General features: G+C 40.8%; 3 protein-coding genes and 1 long non-coding RNA gene across 4 annotated transcripts; all 4 read right to left on the minus strand.

Moving 5' to 3' along the window:
* Window positions 1-4,231: 4,231 nt before the first annotated feature.
* LOC126410595 (uncharacterized) lies at window positions 4,232-5,878 on the minus strand. Its single transcript, XR_007574849.1, has 2 exons — window positions 4,970-5,878; window positions 4,232-4,802 (listed from the first exon to the last, which is right to left on the minus strand). It is a non-coding gene; the product is annotated as an uncharacterized LOC126410595 (long non-coding RNA).
* A 2,434-nt stretch (window positions 5,879-8,312) lies between these two features.
* Window positions 8,313-11,356, minus strand: LOC116266155 (cyanate hydratase). Its single transcript, XM_031647263.2, has 4 exons — window positions 10,948-11,356; window positions 10,779-10,850; window positions 9,426-9,534; window positions 8,313-8,679 (listed from the first exon to the last, which is right to left on the minus strand). Exons 1-4 carry the CDS (start codon window positions 11,211-11,213, stop codon window positions 8,635-8,637), a joined length of 492 nt encoding a protein of 163 aa, XP_031503123.1. The 5' UTR covers window positions 11,214-11,356; the 3' UTR covers window positions 8,313-8,634.
* Window positions 11,357-12,786: 1,430 nt separating this feature from the next.
* On the minus strand, window positions 12,787-14,271 carry LOC116266154 (cytochrome b561 and DOMON domain-containing protein At2g04850). The gene has a single exon (XM_031647262.2). It carries the CDS (start codon window positions 14,241-14,243, stop codon window positions 12,939-12,941), a length of 1,305 nt encoding a protein of 434 aa, XP_031503122.1. The 5' UTR covers window positions 14,244-14,271; the 3' UTR covers window positions 12,787-12,938.
* A 2,025-nt stretch (window positions 14,272-16,296) lies between these two features.
* Window positions 16,297-20,228, minus strand: LOC116265997 (rho GDP-dissociation inhibitor 1-like). Its single transcript, XM_031647032.2, has 5 exons — window positions 19,508-20,228; window positions 17,800-17,863; window positions 17,503-17,721; window positions 16,931-17,055; window positions 16,297-16,607 (listed from the first exon to the last, which is right to left on the minus strand). Exons 1-5 carry the CDS (start codon window positions 19,700-19,702, stop codon window positions 16,539-16,541), a joined length of 672 nt encoding a protein of 223 aa, XP_031502892.1. The 5' UTR covers window positions 19,703-20,228; the 3' UTR covers window positions 16,297-16,538.
* Window positions 20,229-20,275: the final 47 nt, after the last annotated feature.

Genomic DNA, 20,275 nt, shown 5'->3' on the forward strand with positions numbered 1-20,275 from the left:
CTTCAGCCAAAGTCGTCCATGAATGCGGCTTGCGTCTGGTGATTTCTCCAGTATCCGCGAAAATAGTCAACTATCCGTCTCGGATTATGACGGTTCAAAAGGATGTTATACGTATTAAATATAACGGGATATAAAAAATATGCATAGTAATCTAAATATAAGTAACAACAAATAAATAAAATAATTAAATTTAGTGGGATTTCAAAAATATATACAAGAAAAGGAAATAAATAAAAGAAATATCATTAAAAAAAAGTTTAATAGAAAAAAACCCAAATACTAGGCCATTTGTTTCTAGTTGCAAGTGATATGGAAATAATTCGTGGAGAATTGCTGCAGCGTTTCTGAGATCGAACGCCGGAGCAATATCTATCAGACGATCCTTGTTGGTGGTGTCGTAACCTTGATCAACCTTTATTCCTCAAGAAAAATGCACAAGGATGTGATTGAGAATTCAGGTTTAATTTATCAAAAAACACTTAATCTGATTGATCCTTTCTTTTGGGTACCCAACATTCATAAGCTAATGGGGCTCCGGATTTGAAATCTATAGATACGATGTGGGTTTGATGTGCAATCTATGATAAAATTCATGGTTCGTCGAAATTAAGCATCTTAGATCAGACATATGATCCACTCTTAATATCATTTTTTTTATTTCTTTGCATTGAGAAGGGATAAGATTTAATATGTCAAAGGAGATTTAATATTGCAAGGGAGAGAGTTTGATCTTAAATCTACAGTTCTCAATTCCTCAACCTGGTTCTTTTTCTTCATCCCCCTTATCAAATACCCCTTATCAAATACTAGCTTATGGAAGTTGGCCGCTACATTTAATGGAAACAGTGTCAAATTTCTAACTAGAGTGAAAAAAAGCTTTAACTAACCATGTTTTCTTATTTGAGATGGGAAAATAGTTTACATCATAAATGGTGAATAAGCCATAGAACAATGTGATTAGTGTCAATTTGAACAAGACTTGAGTTTCACCTGGCATTTGCTGCATAAGCTACCTAAGATTTTTCATTGGTGTTAGCCTGATTATCCCAAAAAGTTGGGAAAATAGTTCAACCAAACATTAGGCTAATAATTTTCGTAACTTGGTTGAATCCCATTCATCTTAGAGTCTTAAGATTTTCCCCACCCTGCCTATGAGATGGGACTATATAGAGCTACGACAAAGAGGGTTCCTAAAACGACGTTCTTTCCCGCCAACGAGCAGCTAGTTGCAGTAGTAACAGACTCATCTCTCTCTCTCTCTCCCCAAAGGGCAGAAACGAAGGTGGACTACGAGTCTCCGAATTACAAGGAAAGAAATGGAAGAACACGGCCCCCACAGCACCGGCAGCAGAAATGGCAGAACTCGGGCGTCCAGGAAAGGCGGCCGAAGTCGGTAGATTCTGATGCTGGAATTATCTTCTGAAAGCGAATCATGCCGGGGATTCCCGCAGACGGTCCCATGGGAGGATGAAGATTGGGTTGCCAATTCTCTAAGGGAATGGCTTCCTGGCCATGTTTGCTCTGGAGAAATAATCCGCCAGAGCAGTCTCATGGAAATGGAATCTGGTGGAAGTTTGAGCAAGACGAAGGTTCTGCAAGGCGAGGAGAACATATCTTGATGACTGTGCTTCCGACGTTGAAGGGGTGCTCTTAGGCTAGGAGGGGACGAAGGATCTAGGGCTTCTACGGGCGAACAAAGGAGAAGAAAGAGTGCGTCCCTCCTTGTTCAAGTGGAGGATTGGAGAAAGGTAGGTGCGTCTTTTAATCGTACCCTTAAGTATGTATCGTTCCTTTCTGAATGGAGTCTCTGCCTTCCGTGCGAGTTTATCTTTTAATGCGCTTTTTTTCGATTACTTTGTACCGAAAAAGAATAGTGTTGAGCATATTACGGATATGCTAGTATAGAGCGACCATGGCTTGTTGCTACAGAAGACAGAACCAGGGGATTATGTGGATATTTATGGCGGTTAATACTTGTCCTCGGTTTATTGAAATGTTGAAACTTGCTTGAGTAAATTGACGCATGTATAGGGCAGTCATCTGAATTTGATCTTTTTGGCATTAGGCGCTACATAACTATTTTGTTTTTCCTGAAAAATAGGAACGCTTATGAACGAAAGGGTTCATCATCTTTAGAAAAAGATTGCGTTGAGAATGTGGTGATCATGGCATATATGAACTGAGATTAATGCTTATATTCGGTTGGTGTAAGAAAAGGTTATGCTATTCTGATGGTTATCTTATCAAGTTTAATATCCTCTGTGTAGGAGAAGATTATGTTATTCAGATGGTCTTATCAGGTTTAGTCTCTTCTTCCCTGCTTAAATGGCAGAGTTATCTGTTCCTGACATGTTAGTTGTATCTGATACAGTGATACGTGGGGTGCTTGCGGTAATTTGGTAGGGGCCTTGCCCTGACGCACAGCATTCTTGCTGGTGACACTGACATTATGCAAGTGCATGCTAAATTTGGTAGGACTCGCATATTGGGGAATCACGAGTTGTTTATCTTTTCATCTGAATGCCTGATCTTCTTGCACGTTTGCTTTTCCGCCACTATTAGCCCATTGGATTGATATTGAGTGCCAAGCATAGTCATTCCTTCTGGTGCATATGAGTGTGTTACCAAAATTTGTTGACAGGAAGAAAACCAGCTATAACATGCCCAGTTGACATGATGTCTACTCCGACGCAATTTTGCTTGCCTGCTTTTGCGTTCAATTATCCTTGTTCTTTGTTTGCTTCAGTTTAGGCATTGGTGAGTCTAGGAAAGTCCGGCTTATATCTGCACCAACTCCTGTATACTATCTTTAACGTTTAGATGGTTCAATTCTGCATGTCATATCAATTTTTATTTGTTTCTTGAAAGAGTCATTTCCACCAACCAAGGAAATGAGCAGATGTGCAAGTCGCTTATTTTGTTTCCATGTGAGGCTTAGGCTCAATTCATCCATAGTGAGACAATCATCTCCGGAAGCCATATTTACCGGGGCTTTAAGCTCTAAATATATGCAACCGTAACGGCATGTAGGCTTGGCGCTTCTACCAAATGACTTAAATGTACTTTACCATTCCTACAAACTGTTAATGAGGAGATAATTTCTAGCTCATCCATGTTATTATCTTAGGACACTGACAAAGGTGTCTGTGTCTGTCACTGCAGAGCATCTCCTTTCAGGTGAGAGACATTCTTATGAAATGAAAATACTTACTCTTTGGATATTACATATAGCATAGAGATGATTTCTACATCATCTATCTTATCTGAGGACACTGACAAAGGTGTCTACCTTCACCTGCAGAGCATCTCCTTTCAGGTGCTTGACAGAGAGACATTCTTATGAAATGAAAAATAATTACTCTTTGGATATTACATATAGAATGGTTTCCAATTTTAGTTCCCACCACCCTCAGTTAAACGTACTGTTCCTCTGGGAGGAGTTTACTTTTGTCTGTTTTCTGATAACCGGTGCCTGGTGAGTTCTTGATGAGCAAGTTTGCTGCAGCCATGGACATGCCTGGCAAAAGGAAATGATCGCAAAGCCTATTATGCATCAGATAGGCGGGCATAGGTTACACCTTAACATAACTTTCCCCACAAGTTTATTGGTGTTTCCCGAAGAAGGCATTAGTTTACAGATATATAGTTCTTGAAAAGAAGGAGAGAAAAGGCGACAGTAATAATACGATAACCGACGTTTAGGAGGTACCTATTGACCTACAACCAGGGGACTACTCGGTAGAACCATGCTAATTTAGATGAGCTTGACCCTAGCTACGTTTAGCATAGTTTAAACCCTAATTCTTTGGATGTAACGACATCTGTAATATTATGTAACTTTTTTTTGCAATATTCTACGAAGGTTTTCCTGTTCCCTTTTTTCCTTTTAAACGAGGGAGAACCCTCTAAAGGAAAGACCACTTAATAGTCCTGCACTTGAAAAAGAAAAGCTTCAGTGAGCTGTTAACCATGATATTTTAGAAGAATAATATTATGAACAGAAAAGTTTAAGATGCAGAATACAAGAGTTAGAAACTTATAAGTGCTTTTCTCTTATTAGGAAACGAGGAAATTATTCTCTAATATGGCCACTCGGGTGAATCGCATCAGAAATCAAACACAGCATGGGCCAGGTCTGATATCTACAAGCAGAATGCAACTTATGATGCACAGAAACACCACAAGAGACCCTAAGAAAATTGATGATCGGGAACAGGTTTCAAAGAAAATATTTCTTAGAACACAGCCAACTTTATACCCAATTAAAACACAGAAATTAATGATCATATGTACCAAAATTTCCGCAAAAGGGCGAAAGAAGTAAAAAAATTTAAGTGGCCAAAGCCCTGCATTAAATTAGCCATTCTCACCGACCCAACTCCTTTCTATCTGTCATATTTGCATGTCCTCATCTTTGAACACGATTCGCATTTGCGGACGCCCTCGAAGCAGCGGCCGCAGCAGATGATGATGACAAAGAAAGGACAGAGTTCAAGAAAGCACGAGGCGGTGGCAGCCCAAGAAATTCATGAGGGGGACGGGTGAAGAGCGACGAGCTGGAGGCGTAAACTTGATTGAAGGCGGCTTCGGCGTGATGACTGCAGTTGGACGTTGCAGCGTCGCTCATCGATCGATTCACTTCCTCATGCATGCCGTGCCGGCTGCGTCGAGATGAGGGGCCTCCGTCACTGCCATTGTGCATGTTACTCGGCCAGCATTGCCCGTCGATGATGGTCCCTGCCGGCGGGCGGGTTTCTGTTGCCGGTTGTAGCATGGCCGGAGATTGATTTGCAGTCATCCTTCTGTTCAGAGCAAGACGCGCTTGGATGACGTTATAACGAATAATAAGATGGTAATGGCGAATTAGGAGGAAAAGATACTTGCAGGGAAACGACTAAAGAAGGTGAAAGCATCGGATGCCCGAATCCCACAGATCTTCGTGCATTTATACGAAAGGAATGAAGCTAACCTGCTTGTAGAAAAAGAAAGAGTGAGTTCTCTTTCCCTTTCCGTGCCTCTTCTGTCGTCCCCTTTTCATCTTTAATCGGTTTTTAGCAAATTTATGTCGTGGCCCCACGGTGTCCGACTTGTCCTGACGTGGCCTGAACGTCTGCCATGTGAACGCCCCCAATCTGTAGAACCGGTCCACCTGCTGACTCTTCTTTCTAATAGAAATTAGAAACTAGTATGTTTTCTTTTGTCCGTTTCAACTAAGGTTTTGAGATGTTCGACGTATAGTTCTTCCCTCCGAAATTTAAGTTGAAAGTTGCCGACCAAGCAAACATGAACCTTGAGAGCGATCGACCTACTTACCATGGAGTTGTTGAAAGCGTGATCAGGTCTCTGTTTCTTGTGCAATTAAAAACTAAGTTTGATGGAAGGGTTAAGATTTCTGGAGTTTAGTACTTGAGGTCCAATTGTAGCAAAACTAAGTTTGGTACTTACGTATGTTCTTCGCCAAGGGATAAATTATATCCAAGTGCCAGAACAATCTGAGAATAGTCTCGTATTAAATTATTGAAAAATTTATGACCATTGGTATTTAAGTACCTTGATATATTGTCTTGCAGCTTAATTTATTTATATATATGCCGATTGATGCACGATAGAAGATTAAAATTCGCCAAACTGAATACTCTGGTAAGTTTTAGCTTGAGCCGCTATCCTGTACTAGAAAGAAGAAAAAATAAATGCCTAGAAATTTTGTCTAGATGAACTAAAGGAGAAACTACATTAGGAATCAATGGCATCGTATTTGGATGGTAAACCGCCACCACGGAAAATTTGCAGAAGCGTTGTTGCTTTCCATTCATATAATCAAGATTCCAAAATGAAAAATGAAGCACCATTGAAGTTCCCCAAGGAAACATTTCTGCAACTAAACAAGTTACAGTGAAAATCTCCCCCAAACAGGACCAGGAGTAGAAAAAACGAACAAGACACGTCCACGGCCCACGATTCCACAGTGCCTTAGAAAATGTGGAAGCGTGGACCGTGGACATTATTCACGTAGAATGTCTGGAAGAGGGAGACGGCAGCGACAAGCCGCCAGGAGCCGCCACGAAAGCACAAGGTGGTGACAGTCCAAGGAACTCGTGAGGGGAGCGGCTGAAGAGCGAGAAGCCAGTAACGGCGCCGTTGGCTTGATGGATGGAGTCTCCAGAGTGACTGCAGTCGGCTGCGGCAGTGCCGCCGCTCTTCGATGGGTATGCTTCTTCGTGCATGGGGTGCTCGTCGTTGCAGTTGGCGGTGCCACTTGGCCGGTTTCTCCCCCGGAAGACGATGATCTCGAATGTCGGAGTTGGAACTTCTGATGCCAGAGGATGATTCTCCACTCTGTAGATTGAGCTCATCATGATCTCCTTGTTTAGGGCATTGGGGAGAATGTCTTCTGCAGTGGCGCTTATGGCCGGGAAAGATAATGAGGAAGACCCGAAGAAATCTCCAGGTTTCGACTCGCCTTCTATGCACCTGAGGCGTAACTCACAAATAGACAGTCCTAGTTATCATCCGTGTTTCCTTCCTTCTATACATCTTTATTTATTTCGCTCACTTGGCAGGTAACTATACTCTCTTTAACTGGTGTTATCGGGTACCTTGGTGAAGGCACGAGAGTCCCAATTTTGTTGTAGATCTTGGAGGCCGTCCATCACAAAAATCGACGCCTGCCAACAGATGTCTGTTGAAAAAGGAAGTGGGTCCAGTAATTTTTGTTTCGCCTCTGTTATGTTAGAGCAATGCCAAAGTTTAATGGAATCAAGATAAACGAACTGCGAGGTGTCATCATCCAACAAAATCAACATATATACGGGCGAGATTTTGCAGATTGTATGTGTCATAATATGCCAGATAATTGGAATCGTTATAGAAGTTTTGATCCGATTGAGATCATCTGTCTATTGGTGTAGATCATTCCTCACGGATTCGGACAGCCGTTCATCTTGTAGATCAATGGCATTAGGTGTGGCCTCGAACGTACGGTTCTTCTGTCCAGGATTCTCGGACCTGATCTAGTTGTAACTTTCCATTTTTGTATGGCATGTGAAGAGGAAAGAAGAATAGAAGGCGATCGGCAGGTTGCGTAGTAATTAGAAAGTAAAATATAATGCAGGAATACAGGAGGATAGCCTTCCATAACAATTAGCCGCTTTTAGGGTAATCGGTAACTTGGTTAACAAATAAATAAAAGCTAGTATAATTACTGTAATATGTTATCCGTCGTGCACCGAGAGCTCTCTTCTCTCTCTCTCTCTCTCTCACACACACACACACACACACACACATATTAAAAAACAAAAAAAAGGAGAGAAGAAAAGAGAGGCCAAGTAAGAACAGAAATCAATCTCTCATATCTGTGTAGGAGAGTTGTATCCGTTTCAGAGCAATAAGAAGCAGCGACAATTGTTTGAACTTCCTCGCTTGTATGCGTTTCCTCTTAACAGGTCATCACAGGCTTGTCATCTGTAACTGCACCAACGAAGACATTTATTGCAGGTACAAACAAGCTGCTGCTTGGTTACTGCAAAACCAGAATTCTACCTTGCTGCCTTCCGCAACAGAAACTCGACAATCAAAGATCACCATGATTGACGGGCACTGTACAATGGTGCTGCTGAATCTTCTCTTTCTCCAGCTCCAGTCCGGCTGAAGCTTCTTGCTAGCAATTAAATTAAAGCCACCAGTTCTTCTTTGGCACCTTTGTTCTTCACCTGCGAACCTCACTAGCATCTAGGATGACGGCCATTTCATGCTCTTATGGATCCTATATTGCCATCTTGTCTGAGAGGCTCTGCAAGCGCAAATCGTGCTTTGGCTACATCTTGTTGTCATGATTTTCTTCCGTTGGTTTTAGCAGCAAAAGGTATAACCTCTGAAAAGTTATTTTGTTGCATTTGAAAGCAACAAACTGCGACCATTGTTGGGGAATGGTCATATACTTTAGACCTATCTCTTCTGAATCGCCAATCTGATTGACAGTACAGACGAAAAATCTTCACTTTTCTTCCTGAAAGTGGAAGAAAAAAGAGAGCAAGATGTCTACTGCAAATTATGCATACAGTAAGGTCTGTGTTATGACCTCCATCCACATTGTTCTCTGCCCTCAAGTCTATCTAAATCAACCATGTTCTTTCCGTGGCTGCCCTAATCTACCTGCAGACCAATAAAGAAATGCAGATACCAATATGTCATCAGCATCATTACCTGTAAGTTCGTAATATCGTGGTCATTATTATGATCACCGCTAAGGCTGTCGCTTTTAGAAACTGTGTTTTTACTATCTTTAATGTGGGCATTCATGGTGCGCATCCACATGGATTCCACAATAATCAACTGACGTAAACAAAGCACCTACAATATTTTGTGAATACCATCGTTTTTGGGGACCACTTGCCGCAGGGCTCTCTAATTCATGGAATAACATTATTCGTTTGCAACTTTATACAAGTCAAATGCAGGCTATTAAAGATATTCAGGCACAACGGTTCGCCTGGAAATTGGAGAACTTCGAAAAAAAACATTTCTGCGTCGACCTTGCTTCCTCCCATCAGCCATGCACGAGGCCATTATACGCCTGATCAAACTCCATACTAGATAATCATATCATCGCACCATGACCACCATAACCAGGTATCTTCAGCTAGGCTTTTGTGGTGCCCTTGAGACCATGTCTTCTGCTCTCTGGATGAGAATAAAAAATAGATCAAGTCCTACCCACAAGTGCCTACCAACGAAGCAGCCAGATGCACAGATTCAAGGTTGTTGCAAGTAATGTCTTGGATGAAGATGGTTTTATGCTGGATGTCGTGCTACCAATAAATCAATGAGAAAAGGTTATAAAGAGTTGATTCCCAAGTAAAACTGCTTAGATTATGAGCTAGTTATCAAAAGGCTGCCGGGAGATTCATATTTAACCATCCCACCGATCATTCGAGGGCATGCTTACTTACTATGAAAACATCAGATTGTCCACAGCTATTTATCATCAGTGTTTCCGTGTTATATAACAAAAACTTGCCTTAGATAAGCTACATAGAAAACTTTGTTATAATCGGGTCAAGTTGTTACACGCGATAAACCAACCGCTGGAAGGATTTTGAATAGCTGATTCATCATCAGGACATAAATCACTCAAGGAAAAATATGTCTGCAATTAAACTACTTAAGCTGACTACTTACGTGCGATCCATGAGGGCTGAGACTAATAATGACTAGTGAGTCCTGGAACTGGAAAACACCTTCTTAAACAATTTCATGGTGAAGAAAAAATTAAATAGAGCATTTGAAACAGAGAAGACTTTATTCGCAAGCAGAGAGAAGAAGTGAAGGAAAATTTCAAAGGAAACTTCCGACAGATGTTGAACAAAAACAATCGTGACGAGAGTTAATCATTCTGCAGTACGGAACACAAAGTATACACAAAGTACCTGCTCAACATGAGGTAAATACTTTCCATCAAACGTCACCACTACACGATCTTTCCCATCAACACCTTTTACTTTATCAACAGAACAGTAGAAGTCTATGGCCGACATTCTGCGAATTTGAACAAAAATTGAGAAAGAGGAAACATGTGATACATGCAGTTGTAAGGAAGCAACCAAGAAAAATTAGAGAAAGACACCATAAATCATACTAGAAGGCTTTCAAGATATTCAGGAAATGAGATGTTATGGTGATAGACGTGGAAAACAGAAGAATTCGACAGATCACGCAAATGGTAAACCTTGCAATTTGCAAACATAAAAACAAAAAAGTTGCAAAAAGAAGGCTTCTAGATGTAAAATTGAACCATGCTCCTTCAGAGTATCTTCTAATGATTCCCTTCTAGTTTATAACTACGTAATTGCACATTCTAGTGGAACTTCGTGCATTTGGGAAATGCATAAAACAAAGTCAGACATTTAAAAGCAGTCTCGCTATTTGCAAGGACATACTTGGTAGAAAAAAGTATCAACCTCCCAAATTCTGTCCTTCAGATTCCTCACCATGCTCAGTAAGAGGAAGCAAAGCATTTTTTTTTTTAATGACTATAAGCAAGTTTCTTAGCATCATTTAGAGAAGAAATCTGACTAAATATCAGAGGATCTATGTCAGAAATCCTGACAAAGCTGGACCAGTCGGGCAACATAGTATCTAGTTGAGCTACTTGTCTTCACCACCAACTGCACACTGAATGAACCTTCATCCGTTCAACAGCTACATTTTCGATGAAAATAAACTCTATTGCCTGTGGCTTCATTTTGTTCTGGTCTCCTCAATCAAGAAGACTCGAGTCGAACTCCATTGAACATCTGTTTTGAGCTGGTAAATGTCAACGAGGACGCACAGGATCTTAAACCCCAACAACTGCTGTTGGACCTTTACATATCAAATCGCAGGTGGAGGAAATTCCTTCCACCTCCTAAATTCAATTACAACTTCTGCTTCTGTACTTGGCGACCAACTTTAGTTTTGGAGTTTCAAATTTTCAAGTGGAATCAAGGTGACCTGATGTGCTGTTACCGTTTGGCGCTGTTAGGGCAACTGCAACGACTTGATGATTAAACTGTGACTTACTCTGTAAACTTATTTAGGACAGGAATTAGAGAATTGAAAGCCTTCAAAGCATATCCTAAATGGTACCTACTGTCCATCGGTTCTTTTCAGGGGGCGTCAAGATGAATTCCGTTTCTACAACCGAAAGGCTTGTCATATAGTGCAAGCTCTGACCATTGGCATCTCACAGAAGTGTTCCAAATACACCTTATTAAAACTAAATCACAAGGGAGCGAGCTTACATCCCATCCCCAAATTCCTCATTGATGACCTCCTTTATGCTCTCACCGAAATGCATCACAGCTTCATTCAATCTACAAAACCAAAGTCACATGACCAAAAAACCCCGGTAGAGAAGAAATGGTGATAAAGTGAGATTGAGAAGGAGAGAGAGATGGGTAAGGCTAGAACCTGTACACAGCGGGCTCTTGGATGAGGGAAGGATCGTAGGACCTCATGGGAGGTTTCATCATCTCGTGGATGAGGTCGTCGGGCATCTGCGGCACGGCGGAGCGCAGGGAGTCGACGGCGTGGGGCTTGAGTTGGGCCTGCCTCCTGAACAGCTGCGCCACGTACACGTTCGTCAAGCCCATCTCCCTCCCTATCTGCGACCACGTTTTCCCTGACCTTTCCTTCAGCCCCAACAACCGACTAACCAGGCTCGCCTTCGTCGCCATGAATCGCCCAATTCTGCTTTACCTCGGCCCTTCTCTCTCTGCAGAAGATGATCGTTTATGAGGTACAGTGGTCGATGAAGATACGCTCCCCAAGTCTGGTCTGGTTGAAGTTTATCCACTTGGGTTACCTTGAAAGAGATTTGGACTGCCCATTATGCAGCCGTGCTGTTAATAACATGACATCATTTCGAATCATTAGATTGAATCCATCGAACTAATGCACTTGCCGCATCGATTTAGAGAGATTAGAAAATCTTTTCTCAAAACGACCTGGTTCCCTACATTTACCACAAGACTTGAGTAGGAGCTGTCGCTTACAATACGGGTTCCAGATTTGTAACTGGTCCAGAAGTACCGCCGGAGCTTCTATAATGATTCGATAAATTTTGTATTCAGGACGCATTTCTTGGAGTATAAGTATCTCACATTGATTTGTTTGATCAAATCTAATATCGCATGCACTGCTGGGGTATTCTACTTGATAAAGAAGCTATGCGAGCAACTCAGCAATTGATTGATCATTGAGGATTTACTGCCAAATATGAAAAATTGTTCTTCATCTATATAACTGGGGATCAGGTGTGTTATTTTCACATGGGTCAACCCTAGAGAGTTTGGAAAAGACGTTCTAAGAGTTGAAAACCAACTCTAGGGTTTCATTGCGGCTTATTTATCTTTTTGTATTCTTTGTTTTGTGCATGTCCTATTAATTTATTGTCTGTTCTATTTGTGCTTTTGGTTAAGTTTCAAATGTGTCTAAGACTTAGTAGAGCTAGGAAAATCAATTCCAAGGGTCTTGTGCCTTGAAATGTGTTTTTGTGTATAAGAGTTAACTTTTAGGGCTTTAAGATGCCAATAGGTATTAATTATTTTCATCCTTGGTTGTTATTAAGTTTGTATGTGTATTCTACTAGTTTAGATAATATTTGCATTGCATTGTACATATTTAGATTGTTATCTAGGGTTTTGTATAGTTGGAGCCCATTAAGTCCTAGATTTAAGCATTTTATGCATGTGAGTATGGCTATTGATCATGCACTAGTGTAGTTATAGTTAATAAGTATTCACTTTTTATTTAGGGGTTATTTGGCAAACATAAATACTATGTAATTGTTTCATATATCTGTCACAAAGTTTGAAGCAAATTCAAAACATTTTGATAGTGTTCCTGCTAGGGGCCATTTAACAATAAGATCCAGAACAGCTTGTTACTATTCTACGAATTTGCGCAACTACTGGGCAGGTTTTAGGAACATTGTGTCATCAAAATCTAAGAATCTGCCCCAATCATTGGAGCAGATCTATAAGACACTAACAAACTATTTTACTGTTGCTGTCACTAAACAACCTCTTAGAATATTTAGCCAACAAACAACTTCTTAAGGTCTTTAGCCATTTAGTTAGGTTTAAACAATAATTTAAAGTCGCTGGCATCACTTTAGGTTAAAACCATTGCGAAGCAGGCAATATGCGGCGTCACAGTGTTCACACTTTTCTTAAGCAAAGAGATAGCTTCATCTAAAACGAATCACCATCTCCATCGAAGCGGCCGAGAAAATGCAGACTATCTAGATAGCCAAAAGTTGTTCCTTTAGATTCCTGAAATAAGATTCACTGGAGGTGGCAGAAACTAATGTTCAATAGCTGTGCCAACTTCAAAATTTGCAAACATTAGAAACGAAATACCGGTCCATGGACAAAAGCTTTCACATTATTGGTTTCCATCTAGCAGGAATGAGCCATCATCCATCCCCCAGCTTTGTCGTCATAGTCCGCAGACTCCCGATCCGACTCTGAGTGCTGCTCCCTGTTCCTTCTGAGGAACAACAACCAGCCGTTCACTTCAAGAGCAACGCAAACACCAACAATGGTGGAAAGCACGAGGCAGTAGGCCATCTTGGCAGGAGAGCCCGCTTGCAACTGCATCACGTCGAACCCTTGGAACACGTTCACCACGGCCACCACCACGCAGGCGTACCCCACAAGGTGGTGGTAGGACTTCCAGTACTTCCTGAACTTGTGCGTCTTCTTTGGCCGGAAGAACATGGCCATCATCTGCAGCGTCCCCAGGCAGAAGAGCGCCGTGCCAAGCTTCCTGTGCAGTCCATGCACCACACCCTCCGAAAGGCTTCCTAAACGCATCCCGGTGGCCCAGCCGGCGACTCCTGCCGCGTAGCCTGTCATCTGAAGCCCGACGTGGGCGTAAAACCAGAAGGGGTCGGAAGATGGAAGTTGGTGGCGCAGGTAACGAGCCGACACAGCTCCAAGGATGAGAAGAAAACCCCATGACAGAGAATTGAGGGTGGCATGTGCAGTTCTGAGTCTGGTGGTGTAGGCGGCGGCGGATCCTCTCCCTGAGATGGTACTAGTCTTTACATCGATGGTTTTGGCGGTGGCGAGGTCAGCCGGCGACGTTGGATGGATCGTCGGCGAGTAGCCTTGGACATAGGCGCCATGGTTCCAAATGTGGTTCAGTTTCGTCTGGTTGGGTAGGAGGGTGAGTGTGGCGAAGATCTGAACTTTGGTGCCGATGATCAGGAGGGAGGAAGAGGTGATGTTTGGTTTGGTGAAGGTGGAGGAAACTAAGGTTGATTGCTGGGATTTGACAGATGAGGAGAGGGCGTAAGGAAGCAGAATGGGCTTGGTGGTGGTCGGGTCGCGGAAGGCGATGAGTACGTTGGCGCCCACCATCTGGCCAGCCGTGATTGGGTTAATCCCCCAGCCCACCCAGCCGGCGGGGGAGATGAAATTGCCGGAGAAGACTAGGTCGACGGATGAGTTCCGTGAGAAGTAGGTGTAGGCTAGGGTAGCTTCCTGACTGCCAAGTTTTATGCAGTTCTCAAAGGTCTTCTGGCTGCTGCTGGTGTCCTGATACTTGAGCGAGCAGCTTGATGAGAGGACAGATGGCAATGAAGAGGAGCTCAGTAACAAGAAGAAGAGGAAGAAGAAAAGGGGGTGGTGATGGTTGAAAAAGATGGTGGTTGGATACATGGTGAGAGGAGCAGAACTGGATTGTGGAGTTGGTGGCATTTGTTATGGGCAAGGGAACAGAAAAAGAAGGGGGGTAGGGGGGGGGGGGTGTGGAGATGGGATTCGGTGTGGAGGTGGGAGATAAGATTACTTTGAAGCAAGGGAATGAATGGATTTTGGACATCATCCCTTGCTTTTTCTTTCTTAGCAACTCAAGTTTTTGCTTTCTGTGCTGCAGCAAGGTTTGAGTAATAAGTTCTAATGATTGTTCTCATAGAGCATTGCTTGCTGTGAAGCTAAAGTTATTAAAAGGTGGTGGGTCTTTCAGTTCTGCCTGGTCATCTCAAGGCTACTTGTATCACCAGAGTTGGTGCCAACTTCAAATTTTTTAAAATACAAACAAAATTGGAATTATAATTTTCACATGTAATCAAAGTTAGATCTGTCAAAATAAGATATCCATCTGATTCATTAAAAAATGCTATGCCAAATTCAGATACCATCAGTTGTCAGATCTGCGTTTTCGTATTGACCCTGAAGAATCGGTTATGAATTCGAGTTAGGTATTGTCAGATTATATCCGACCACAGTCAAATTCCTAGATGTACTCGTGAACTTTGGGCTATGCGTTCCACTGCTGATTCTACTGTCATCAATACACTTGGTTCTCCACAATTCTACATCTTACCTGGTAGAAAAGCTAGCATGAGAAGCAATTCTCCTAGGCTCATCTTGGTACTGATCATAGGTACGGCTGCTAAATGAATCCATCTGCTAATTAATTGCTCCGTTTGGTTCCAAAAACGGAGCCGCTACGATGTAATCGTGCAGCTAAACATCATAAACCAATTTCTGATCTGGACTGTCAAAATAGTGCATGAAAAAGAACAAAATGGAAGACAAAAATTAACGAACTCTCTCTCCCTCTGCATAAAGTAGAAGATGATATGCAGCCAACATCTGTGAATGACGCACCTGGTTGACGGCTGCATCTTATTCAATTCTGATATCTTTTGTGCGGAAGAACATGTCCTGGTAGTGCAATGCCACATGAGGAAGAGGATAATATTTTGAAAGAGGTTTAACTTCAAATTATGCAACCGTATTTTTAGTATCATTTCCAATCAGTAGATTGAATCCATCAAAGCAATGCCTCTGCCGCATCGATTTAGAAAAATTAGAAAATCTGTTTTAATAAACCTGGTAAATTTAGTAAATCTTTACTTTAGACCTGATCTCCTCCGAATTAGTAATCACTTCTCCCCAGATTTACAACAAAACTTGAATAAGAGCTGTGGCTTACAATACGTTCCAGATGTCTAACTGGTCCAGAAATACGTTCGGACCCCCTATAATAATGCGAGAAATTTTTGTATTTAGGACACATTTCATGGAGTGTAAGTACCTCATGACAACTGACCTGATTTGTTGGATCAAGTTTAATACCGCATGCCGCTACTGGTTTACTGCATTTGAGAAAGAAGCTATACAAGGATGATTGATAATTGTAATCCCTAAGTATCTACTACTCGACATGCAAAAAATGTTGAAGCCAGTTCATTGTAACGGTCCATGTAACTGGGTTCAGCATCTTTTAACGTAAGTTGTAAAGCCCAAGTTGCAGTTCACATAAAAATTTGCTTGAAATTCAATTGAGCTCAAGAGAATCTAGTTCTGAAGTACATGGTGTTGCATGGAACACGTTTAAAGAACCTCCCTATCTTCCAACTGAATTACCAACCTTTATACACCGACCAAAAGGCGTAAATCCTAATTTCCTAATGGCTTTCCACACTCACAAGATATACGGTGGATGGTCTGAATAAGCTTGTCTCCAGCAACCATCTTGGCACATGAAGCTGTTCTGAAATTGACCTTTTTACACTAGGATGCTCATCTTTCAACAATGTGAAAAAGTTGGAAACAACTCCTCCACACCATGCAGTTTATAGGATTTGGAATCAGTTTGGGTGATACAGGCGATATGCGTTGCTGCGTATCAGATATGCCTTGCCGGCGATCAGAAACAGATACAGATACAACAATATGGGTGTGAAGGTTAAATTAGAAGACAAACTTGGATGGCATGTGACGGCATAATGGCAAAATGACCTTATAATAACCAACGACCTTGAATTCCAAACCCATGGAACATGCGGCAATCTTGTCTGAAAAGCAAAATGATCTATGGAAGAGAGAGAACATACAACTCATTTTTAAGAACGTGGAGGTACTAGCCCCTGGCAAGAGAGGAATAACAACAAAATCATGGTAACAACATCCAAATTTGAAAGGACTTCCGAGACAGTCCTGTAAGCCTGGTTTTTTTATATTCAAGCATGCAAAATACAACATCTAGCAGTGTTTCTTTATCTCAAAAGCATAATCAAGTTCAAAGTGACATCTTCTGTCATCGTCTTCAAACTGTCAAACAAGCCAAGCCAGACAAAGTCAGCCCATGAATAAAGAAATTAACTGCAAAAGAGAACACATTATTTGAGTACAAAAAGCCCAGAATACATATACAAATAAATGATGAACATTTGAAAAGAAGCAACCATGTTTGAAACACTAACAGGTTCCTTAATGGTTCAGTTGAAGGATTTAACATGCCTATGGTATAACATATCAGAATGCAGATTGGCATACCTAATACAGACATAGACAAAATAAATGCAGATTTTTCTTCCTGTGAATGGAATTCCAAATTCCAAATACAATGTCTTTGACAGAAAAGAGCAACACACCTTAAGCTTAGCCATGTATGTGCCTCGTGCCATTACTCCTGATGGAGTCGTCTCTTTCTCCAGCATATGAATGTAAGGCTCTTGCTGTGGAGCAAATGTACCCAGCATGCCTTTGCTTTGATCAACTGACACATTTATACCAAAAGACAGCAAAATTAAGAAGATTTCCTGTCATATAATCTATAAAATATTTGCATACTAATTCATATGTGATCAGAGATAATAAAGTCATGGTACATCAAGGATAGGTCCGTGGTTATCATAATGCATCTAGATGATCTAAACTACGTATTTTGAGTGTCAGAGGAAAGAAAGTTTACATTATAAAGCGAATCACAATAAGACAGCAATGAATTTGAAGTACTATCCAGCTAAGGAAAAGCATTTGAAATGAACATGGAACTCCAGTCAGCAAATACAACATTTGCACTCAGCTTTCGATTTTGTGAGTTTTGTGGTGATCAGTTCAATCTTACAATGCAAACTGAGATGATCCCAACTAAATTTTTCATCATCAAGTACAGTCTACCTCAAACATGTATTACAAAAGAAAGGATAAAAAGCCACGATACCTTGGATGCCTCCCTTCCAGATAGCATTTGAGTAGGTCAATCCAGAGACAATGTTATACTTGACCCTGAAAGTTAGCTTGAGGCGATAATTTGACCCTTCTTTGAGAGTAAAAAGGACATTGCTGTGGTTCCTCTCTACGGGCAGAGAGGTCAAAAATTCTGGACAGCTGTCAGACACAATTCCTATGGTGAGGAATGTGACTTCTGGTTCTATCTGACCTGCAACACAGAAAAATTTTAGCCAAAAATGCTATAAGGCTATATAGAAAAAGGAATGAAGCTTATTTGACAACTAACAGTTTTCATTATCATCAATATGACCAAGTAGCTTTTCCTTCCATTTCCTTAAACTTTCATCTTCCTGAAATGTACGAAAGCCCAGATTAGATACATGGACTTAGCAGTCTTATCTCAGTGACACCAGGAAAAGAAACAGAAAAGTGCCCGAAAATTAGATGCTACAAGGAATGCAAAAAAAGGAAGGGCTACAGAAGGATGTTCAAGGCCTTCCAAAGTACCTAAGTTGCATCCGCTTAGATAAATTCCGCAGGCAATTATAAGTAAGCTGCTTTGGTGCAACTAACCAATCAAGTGATGTGACATACAATCCCAAGACGATAAGTTTGAAGTTAAAGAGAATCTCAGCAGAACTATTCAAAAGAATCTTAACAGAACCGTGTGAAGCACAGAAACTCCACTTTCAGTTCATAGTTCCAAATTGTAGCCTTTTATATTCATTCTACTTGAAAGTAGAAAAGAGCCAGAACCCAACATGCTTTACAGTCATATCTACCATGAATTCCTGTCGTAAGCTTACAGAAATGAAAGCATCTCGCCTTACCATTCATAGCCATGAATTCATGCTGACTTTGTTCAACGATCACAATTAACACAGAAAGTCCAACTGCAAGGACAGTTGGGGAACTGACGATTCTATTGGTAATAAAAATAACATGTACCGGGGATTCCAAACCTCATTCAGTAAAACATCTTGCACAAGAACCTTAGCAATGAAGAGCAATTCAATTTATTTTCCCAAAATTCTACACTGTTTAATAAGTTTATGGAAAATCTATTTCCTAGTAAGCACAATCTTCCACCATTTCTAAGCTAAAAGCCTAAAACTTAGTACAATATAATAATTCGCTACATATGTTCATTTATGTCCTTCAATACTTCTGCATGGTTAAGCAACCCCTTAAGCTTCAAAGCCAGAATGCTTTATATATATATATATATATATATATATATATCATGCCTATGTGATGGACATTAACACCCCACCCACAACTCAATTGCAATCTTGTTAATGGAATCTTCGAGCACTCTTCAGTCTTCACTACGACAGGAAAATTAAACACACTAAAACGGACATAAGTTTATACTTTTCAGCACCAATAATATACCAGGAACATAGATAAAGAAATGAACAATAGAAACCATAAAAAGAGGGAATACGTAGTAGAACCACCAAGTAGCACTGTAAATGAAGCGATTCCAATTATCTGCTCCAAATATAAGCCATGGAGAACAGACAAAGTATATGAATCGTGTGAAATTGTTCAATTGCTGTCTAATCAAAATAAACTCACGAAAACCGTGAATGGACGGAAAACGGTTCGAAAATCTGAGAAGCAAGAAAACCACAATCGCAACGAATGTGTTGCTATAATTTAAGGCCCGCTTCTACAAAAAAGAAAATCCGAGATGAAACAAAGAAAAAGGAAAATGAGACACGGAAGATTGACATTAAAGTTTGGCATACACTTTACAGAACATAGAAGAAAACAACATAAAAGCCTCAGTGTCCCATTCCAGTTGAGCCAAAGAGAAGAAAACATTAAAATTAAGATCACAGGTGAGGTCTCTTTTGCAGCTTCATGACAGTAACTTCAAAAATATACCCGCATAGATGCATACTAACAAGATTGCATATTTTTCTTCTTATAAAACAATATATGCTACAAAAAAGTGAGCAAGGAAAATAGAGGCAAAAGTCTCACACCTTGTCACGTTCTAGGTGCTCCTTGAGAGGAACAAGAGGACTTGGAATGAAACCATCATCACCGTTCTCCTTAGGATCATTCTCCCCACAACAGTCATCATCACTATCACATAATGAGATGTCAGAGACCTTTCTCTCAAGGCTCGACTCCTTGGGTACCCAGGAACCAGAAGGTCCTGCTCTCAAATCCTCCATCAATGAAGAAAATGGAAGGGGAAGGAACGCACCGAGGAAAGACCAAAAAGAAGGAAGAGGAGGACAAAGGAAGAAAGAGAAGAAGGAGCAGAGACCGTCAAGAGTCTACTGTGAAAAGCCTGCCAAGAAGGCAGAACCGGCAAGAGTATCTACTTTTGTCACTGGAAAATTTTATTTTCTAACGAATGAAAAAAAAAATTCTCTCATCTTCGCTGTAAATGACCGAAAATCCAGTCTTTCTAACTGACAAACTCATTTGAAATTTTTTCACTTCTAATTTTCTAAAGCCAAATTTCATTGTGCAATCAGTAAAATGGTTTTTTTATCACTGAACAAATTTTCGTACCATTCCTTTTTTGGGTTTCTGAGAGTATCTGTAGCATTTTTCTAAAATAAAAACAATTTTTAATAAATTTAACCTTGGCTACTATTTGAAAGTGTTTAAAGTGAAAAGTAGACATAGATTTGCCTACAGTTATACGTTACCATGGAGGAGAATCTATCTATGAATAACTACAATGTAGGGATATGAAAACCAGGAGAAAACCCTAAGAAAGAAAAGAAAGATAAAAC

Source organism: Nymphaea colorata, chromosome 12 (assembly GCF_008831285.2).
Source record: "Nymphaea colorata isolate Beijing-Zhang1983 chromosome 12, ASM883128v2, whole genome shotgun sequence".
In the NCBI taxonomy this organism is placed as follows: domain Eukaryota; kingdom Viridiplantae; phylum Streptophyta; class Magnoliopsida; order Nymphaeales; family Nymphaeaceae; genus Nymphaea; species Nymphaea colorata.